Raw genomic sequence first — 8,578 nt, 5'->3', positions numbered from 1 at the left:
ATATATATATATATATATATATAAAATTGGGGGAAAAAAGACAATTTCTATCATGTTTTAATATTTAGTTTTGCACTGGACCAACATGGCTAAAAATGGAACATTAAATTAATCACACCAGATAATCTCCATACATACATATATATATATATATTTAATTAATATTTTTTTTGGTAACACCTCCACAAAATAGTGATTACTAAATACTAAAGTAATATTTGGATTCTTATAAGTAATATTCCTTCTTCATTAACAGCTAGCAAGAAAGAAAAAAAAAAAACAGAAAAACAGTCATCTACAACAAAGCAGTTTTTAAAGCTTCCTCCCACCTCAGAGATGCTTCCGAAGGTGGTTTTCCACTGTCTTTTTTTTGCATGTTTGTAGGTGGTGAGTAAGCATGTTTACAACAGACATAGCTAGGTAACATTTTTGTTTTATTTTGGCCAGAGTGCCCCTTTAAAATTCTGAACATATGATTTCTATTGCAATTACTTAGAGGCGCTATAATGAAAAGACAATCATCTGTCGGCACATAAAGAACGATGCATTCATAGAACCGGTGTGTGATTTTCTTTTTTATTAGCAGTTCTCCTCTTTTGACAAATGGAATGAATCAGGTTGGCGAGTTATTTACAAAGTCCAGTCAAAAATGAGTTAGAAAGCTGTGATTAAATGGTCGAGAGGCAGTCTTTTAGAAAACAATCATCTCCGAGAATAAGAATGGGCGAGGGGGGGTTGTGTATTCTGTGAGAGCGCCCTCCAGTGGAGAATTAAAGGCTTGTGTTCGAGAGCGCCGTGGCCACCCTCGTGTCAGCTATGGTCAATCCCCCCCATGTCCACCCACTGTGAAGGACACAGGTCAACCTGCCTCGGCTGCTCACTTTCCACAACACCGCTGACATTTGCACGACTCCAGCTGAAAGCACAACGTCGAAACCTCTAGCTCACTTGTACTCATTATAAAGTACATATTAGAAATACTATTGCTTTTAAAACCATGCACGCCACCTTAAGAACTAAAGAGACAGAGTTCACATGGAAGAGAGGGCAGAGGAGAACTAGCTGCCAACGACTGAATTTTGTAACTGCTCTGTGCAGACTGCTATGGCAGTCCATCACGGAGCTCAGGTATGTCTTCACTGAGGGCCATGAAGTTCATATAGTGACATAATGCAGAGGGGAAAAAAGAAAAGAAAAAAGGAAAGAAATGGTGGTGAAAGTAAAGGAAAATATATTCTCATTTGTATTTATATAGATTTATATAGATTTGATTTATATATGTTTAACAATATAAAGGAAATTCTTCTCATAGTTGTAGAGTTTAAGTAAAGCTCAATATAGAGTTTTATTATAACAAAATAGGCAGTATACTGAGGGTTAAATATACGTTAAAATCTCAGTGTACAGTTAACTCTCTCATATTTGCATTGCAGTTTCTTGTCCTAAAATACACGGTCACCTGGATTCGAAATAAAAAACAGAAAACCACGTTCAGCCTTTCTGCTTTGTACCTCAGCTCAAACTCAGAAGCACCTTTCTCAGATTAAAACATTCAGATTCTTGAAAAAAGACCTTTTTGTGTGCCAGAACAGAAATCAAACCGCCACCCCCTCCTTGTGCAGTGGTGAAACTGGATCGTTGCATAAGTTAAATGGGTTGATCCTAGTATTAGATAAGGAGTATATGCGAGAAAAGTGTTTTGTGTGTGGCTATGGTTAACGTAGCTGAAATACATGTCTAAGAAAAAAAAAAAAAAACTCAAGAACAACATATGTTAGCTAGAAAATAACTGTCCGAAACATGCTTTTAATGCTAAAACGTGCAAAGTGTTGCTTCATGTATAATCCAAGTGAACATACACATGAATGCATTTACGTCTGTTAATATGAAAAAGAAAAAAGAAAATAAAAACAACACAAAACCAAAACCAAAAGAAACCCAAAATGTATATAATGCATTAAAATCCTTTTGTTCCTTCCAGAAAGTCACCTCCCTTAAACATTAAGGAATCTGTACCATAGAATCTCCACAATGAGTCGCTGGTTAGGCGTAACCCTGTCCCCCCCTGGAAGCTGGAAATGCAAAGCTCCAGACCCGAGTGCCACGCAGCAGTCTGAGCAAGATGCGCACGCGGATAGGACGCAAGCGTATCTCCTACTCTGGAGTCAGAGTGCCAGTTCACACAGCAGGCCAGGTTGGTAGAGGGAAATAATAATACAAAAAGAAGAAGAAAATACAAAGAAAAAACAAAAAACAACAAGTTTTTCGTCGACTGATGCCCTCTCACAATTTGTCTTTGGCTGGCACCCAGATGTACGGTCCAGACTGTTCTTCAATGATTTGTTTAACCTGGTTGTAGATCTCCTCCAAGGTGTCTCCTTGTACAATGGCTGAGAGACAGAAAGATACAGACAATGTCGTTAAATCACTGAATAGGTCTCACACAGAGCCTGAATGAATAAGCGTAAGGACTATAGTGCCTCAAATCCACACACAAAATGCCACAAATGCGCTCATTCATATATTAGTCAGTTTCCGTGAACATTAGAAAAACATCCTGACCTACAGTTCTGTCCAGAAAGTGTTGGGTGTCAGTAGGACACCCATTATGAGAAATATAAAAAAAAAAATGATGACTTCCCAACACTGTTGAGAAATGTCAATGTTTTTGTGTATAATCAGCTCTCACTTGTAAAATTACTCATGCTAAGACAATGCTAATTTTCACTTCTGCCTCTATTGGTTTAGAAACTTACATTTCCAAGTGTCATTCGGTATAGAGTCCTGGCATAGTACGGCTATATTTAATTTCTAACAGTCAGCAGAAGCCTATTGGTTTTGCTGCCACTCCTACACATAGTCAGATCCTGCAGAAGGCCTACAGTGACAGCTTGCTCACAAAACTGGAAATCAAAACATAATTGGTTGATTCCTGTCAATTTTGTATGCAACTTCTGTTGATAAATCGGATGTGTAGGTCCTTCTATCCTGCTCCTAAAGTCCTAACCACTGGGAGAATTAACTTAACAGACTTCACTAAATGAACCACATTTTTAACAGAAGTGCATTATCGCTTGTATCTGGCAACTTTACAGGCGGAAAAATCATTTTAGAACATATCTGTTGGTCCATTCGTCATGAGTGAGACAACATAAAGGAGAACCAGATTCAAATTATGTGAAGCAATAATAATAACAATAATGATAATAATAATGATAATAGTGAAGAGCAAAGTGCACATAAACCAGAGGAAAGAAGAGCGGCTGTGCTGCACTCACAGGTGAAGTGTTCTGTAAACTCCTGCTCCAGCTTCATGGCTCGGTCAAAGGTCTTTTTGCCCTGCTCCTCCGTCAGCCTCTTATTCATCTCTCTGATGAGGAACATAGAGTAAACATCACCACATGATCCATAAAATGCATGTCAGGTTAGCCAATTCTTATTGGCAATACCAATAGCAATGGTGTAACTTAAAACTACAGTCAATACTGTCCTCAGAGCTGAATTACACACGTTTAAAACAAAAGTCCCCTACTCAGTATATAGTTACAGTCTAATGTAATAACAGTGAATTAGAGTCACAGTGTAGAAATGAGCACAGTCTGGGATGCTAAAGGACGGCCACAAGAAAACAACTAAAATGTTAAAAGCGGTAATGTTGACTTACAAAATATTTTCCATCGATTTTGGTTTGACAAACACGGCAATAGGATAGAGCTGTGCTAGCTGGAGTCGCTTGATGGCATTGCCAGAGACATCCAGGATGCAGTGTTTGCCCTGAACAGGTGAGCAAAAGTGAGAAATGGTCAGTATTGGTCAAGGTTCAGCCTTGCTCCACGACCATCAGTGTAACAGGGTAAACGGAAGTGACGCACACCTTTTCTGCAACCTCTCGCACTGACTGCACACTCGTCCCATAGAGATGGTTGTTGTACTGTCCCGCCTCTATGAACTTGTGATCCTGAATGTCTTTCTCCATTTGCTCTCGAGAGATGACAAAGTGGTAATCTCGGCCGTCTACCTCATAGTCCCGCTTTGGTCTAGTTGTGTCTGCAATGAAGATAGGTGATGGTGTTACCATAAATATAACATTTAATTAGAGGGCACATATTAGCAATCATGGACTCAAGTCCACAAAACGTCCATATAAGGAACACCATCTGCAAAAACAGCCCATTTTGAATTCCTCATGCTTGTAATGCCATAACCATAGACATGTTTACATATAACTGTTGATTCAGTCTATAAATGCAATCAAAATACAATGCATCATTGCAGTCTTCAAAAAAACTGGATGTCTAAAAGGAGGGACTGCAATTCTTTGTCTGATATCCCTGAAGATTTTTGGACAAACCCTAAATAAGGTACAGTACAGAGCGACCAAGCAAAACAGATGTAATTTACATATTGTCGCCGTCACACATAAATCCTGCATCTCCATTTTTGCAGTTTTTCACTTTTTAATATTATCTGAATCTGGCAGTTTTTCTATATAGTGAATAAGCCAATAGAAAGATCATATTAAACCTGTACATTTAAACTGCTTTAAACCAGGGCAATATTAGGAAAATCAATATTATTAAATAGAGAGTATATATAGTGCGTGTCTAATGAGAGTATAGTATATGTATAGTGTATGGTAATGTGTAAATATTCAATATTTCTATTTTGTATGGGTTTTTTTTTTTTTTTTTTTATTTTACTACCGTGAGGGACTATGCACTTTAGTTTTTCACTCACCTTTACACCTGTGTAATGTGACGTGACCGTAAACGTGATTTCATTTAAAATGCTCCAAATTGATTTGGAATAATATCGTTTTACACTGACTTCCTTTGAAAGTTATATGAAGATACAAGGTTTTTGTGTGACAGCGATGAAATGTACTAGATATACATATAATACAATAACGGCTGTCCTCGGTGCACAAAACTGTGCACACCTCGCAACATTATTACATATTATTACAGAGGAATAATAAAACGCAGGATGTGGAACCTATCAAATCTGTATTCCTAATAGTTTTGTTACGCTTATATAATATCAGAGGAGTGATAAGGACAGTTTTTATGTACTCACGGGGGACACAGGATCCAAACTTATCAGGAAACTCTGATATCAAATCATCATTGATCCGGTCCTTCATCGGGCCAAGAATAATCACTGGACGAGTGTAACTCACTGTGAAGGGACAGACAGTTTAATTTGTAGCTCATCATGACCAAACATAGCTTGAGCATCGGAACACGTACATGGGTAAAAACACCTTACCTTCCTGCTGCATGACCGTCTCATATGACAGAACGTATTCTTCCTGTCCACCTGATGGAGCAAAGAAAACAGGCTCATTAAGCAAAACACGGTCATTCACGTTTAGCTTCCATGAGTCTGGCTCCTCTAGCAAATATATTTCAACAGTACTGTAATTCAGCACTGCTGCTCTGAATGTTATTGTCTACGGTTGATTTTTGTTAATACAGTGAATACAGTCCATTTAAACTGATTCAACTGCATGCATTTATGACCATTTATCTAAGTAATAAGAGTGTTTTTGCTTGTAGAAACATCAGACCACACTAGAACAGATGCAGGTAAACATAAACACAGTAGATTTCTATTTTATTATGAGCTATTTTGAAGATCAAAGCTTGGTTCCAGACCTTTCCTGGAAGACCTTCAGCCAGCGCGTGGACGTGTTCAATTCCATCACCTGCTCACCTGATTTAACACCATTAAGCACTGATTTACCAAACCAGCTGTTGGATGATCATTATAAACAATCCCAGGCTCCCATGAGGAGAGCTTTGGAGTTGTTTTGATGAAGACAGTGATATAAATAAAGCCACTGCTTTCTGTATGAATGTAATTTGAATCTATTCTAATATTTAACTTTAATAAGCTAATAAACACTTAGTGTCCAGATAAGGGCTTTTTAATAATTATATATTATATATTTATTTTTTTACAGGTGTCTAAAACATCTGCACAGTACTGTATGCGCTTCTTTAGTGTTCAGGACCTAACTGTACTCCAAAGTAGTGTTTATAAAAAGGTATTAAACTTTAAAAAAAGCTTTCTGCCTTGTGTCTTGTTTGCGTGGAACTGCATTAGCAATGATCAAACGTTTATCTCCCAGGCCATGAAGTGCACAGAGAAGACTGAGCCAAAGGGTCAGGAAATGCTTGCAGTCTCAAACTGCTGAAACACATCATTCCAGTAATTAGGTAACGCTTCACAGAAGTGATAAGAGTTAGCAGTCATAAAGAGCAAACTCTCTGGCTAACTGAACTGAACCACGTCTCTGATAACAGAGGCAATATCCGCTCTGAAACGGCTAGGATTCTTAAAACAGGCTGGGCATCACGACAGAACGCTGGAATAATTGTGGGACCTTGCACCTTAGGCTCAATTTCCCCAATGAAATGCTCATAAATCTGTTTTTCTGTGTGAGCGTTATGAATTGAGCAGTTGTTGAGGTATAAAAGGCAATGAGAGTCATATGTTTAAACAGTGTTTGATTACTCAACAAGCCAGGACAGGATGTGTGTGCTGGTGATAAGACTGATGCACATAAATGATGCATTAAATGTTGGTGTTAAGATATACAGGATGTCAAAAAGTCTGCTAATTAGGGCTGTCATGAGTTTTGAGTTTGATACTGATGCCAAGTGTATTATTATAGTGTTATAAAAATACAAACTTTGTATTTTACAAACTATACAAACCAGTTTCATGGTACAGGTTATCAACAAATATTTTCTGCTAATTGTGCTTGTATTTACACATTATGCTCAGAGAAGCTTACTGTTCATGATCAAAAGTATTCTTTATTGTATTTTTAGTGTGTATATATCTATATATATATATATTTTTACTAATTTAAGCTATTTAAAATTGAAATCTATTTTCAGTCTATTATTTGTTTTATTGTATTTTTATTTTTTTTAAGAAACTGCATCTCATTTAATAAAAAAAAAATTAAGAAAGTCAAACGGTAGTATTAAAGAAGCAAGTGAACTGTCCATTAAACACCTGTGGTAGATTTGTACAAGTGGGCATATTAATAATAGAGACCGAGACCTACAAGTGCTTTTCTCTCAGGAGATTAAACTAGTACGGTAACAATACCAAAAACCATATTCACTTTGCTTACTAACACAGCGGTAGGAAACTTTCATATGGTCCTATCTCTGAAATAACAGTTTTCATTCAGGGCAAACAGAAGGAAAAAACATGGGAAACAAACCATAGCTTACAAAGGAAAACAAAAAAAAACAACACACACTAAATGCTGACATATGATGAGAGGAAATGAAAGGGAACACACTTACGGTAGCTACTTTCACTATCACTGGCATTAGAGGTTACATGCTCTGAAATCAAAAGAAGGGGAACATAAGCACCACCAACATGAAACTACCCCAGAACACATACACCCGGCAAGGGAGACAAAATACAGCACAAAATACAGCACAGTACAGTACTCCTGTCAAGCACCAGCAGATGGCAGTGTTAAGGACCTTAAGAGACTTTCCAGTTGAAGCCCAACGTTCTGCTGCTGCAAGCTCCAGTCACTAAAAAAAGCAAGCAGCACTAAAAAGAACCAAGGCTGAATTTTAAAAGACTGAAAAGACTTTGGAGATGCACTGCAGTGAAAAAAAAACGAAAAGAAAAAAAATCGCTCTTCCTCAGACGTTATGAAATTTTTACCATTTTGCTTTTGACACTACAATATTCATAAGTCCTGCAGGGGGTCTTAACACAGCCATGGTGCATATTCATAAACAGAGAGACGACCAACTCCACCACAGAAAGCTGTTTCAGTGTGGCGTGCACACTTTTACAAAACACTGCTGGTCAAAAGTTTGGGGACAACTAGCTTTTCGAACCCAATGAACATGTGCTCTTTACTGTTTTGAGCATCAACACAATCTATTAAACAGCTGTTTTCGTATTTTTCATATTCAATGCAGAATCATTTTGAATACCAACCATTACGTTGGTAATTACTCTGTTGTTGTCTGTACTCTTCATTAGGTGTTTAAATACATGCTTTTAACAACAGACATGTCTAGAGCATACATCTGTATCAATCTGCTCTTCATAGCAACCACTGAACCAAAACATGCATTATAAAGTATTAATAGCTGATTTGCAGGTGTTTACTTAGTTGACAAGTAACACTGGAAATCAGAAACTGGCACTTACAACAAACCCTGATCTGACGCTGAGAGATAGAGACTGTGAGAATGTCATACTAAATGGGCTTTTCCTCAAAACCTGTGCAGTGAAGTGGCCAAGTCTGATGCTACCAGGCCAAGTCTGACGCCCAGGGCACCACCAGGCCAGGTCTGACGCCCTGGGCACCACCAGGCCAGGTCTGACGCCCTGGGCACCACCAGGCCAGGTCTGACGCCCTGGGCACCACCAGGCCAGGTCTGACGCCCAGGGCACCACCAGGCCAGGTCTGACGCCCAGGGCATTACAAGGCCAAGCCTGATGCCCAGGGCACCCCAAGGTCAAGCCTGATGCCCAGGGCACCCCAAGGTCAAGCCTGATGCCCAGGGCACCCCAAGGTCAA

At 38.5% G+C, this 8,578-nt stretch overlaps 1 protein-coding gene across 31 annotated transcripts in view; it reads right to left on the bottom strand.

The window, feature by feature from the left end:
* Positions 1–413: 413 nt before the first annotated feature.
* dlg1a (discs large MAGUK scaffold protein 1a) overlaps positions 414–8,578 on the bottom strand; it is a 143,515-nt gene continuing 135,350 nt past the window's right edge. For 29 of the 31 annotated variants that reach the window (XM_072684197.1, XM_072684164.1, XM_072684172.1 and 26 more), the window contains 7 exons: positions 7,329–7,370; positions 5,269–5,319; positions 5,077–5,178; positions 3,875–4,047; positions 3,665–3,774; positions 3,279–3,370; positions 414–2,390 (listed from right to left, as the gene is read on the bottom strand). In XM_072684197.1, coding sequence (XP_072540298.1) covers positions 2,284–2,390; positions 3,279–3,370; positions 3,665–3,774; positions 3,875–4,047; positions 5,077–5,178; positions 5,269–5,319; positions 7,329–7,370 — 677 coding nt within the window. In that variant the 3' untranslated portion in view covers positions 414–2,283. The remainder of the gene's footprint in view (positions 2,391–3,278; positions 3,371–3,664; positions 3,775–3,874; positions 4,048–5,076; positions 5,179–5,268; positions 5,320–7,328; positions 7,371–8,578) is intronic. The other 2 variants (XM_072684175.1, XM_072684179.1) reach the window with 1 other exon arrangement.

This window comes from Salminus brasiliensis, chromosome 7, assembly GCF_030463535.1.
Source record: "Salminus brasiliensis chromosome 7, fSalBra1.hap2, whole genome shotgun sequence".
NCBI lineage: Eukaryota > Metazoa > Chordata > Actinopteri > Characiformes > Bryconidae > Salminus > Salminus brasiliensis.
This window is presented reverse-complemented; position numbering and strand designations above follow the sequence as displayed.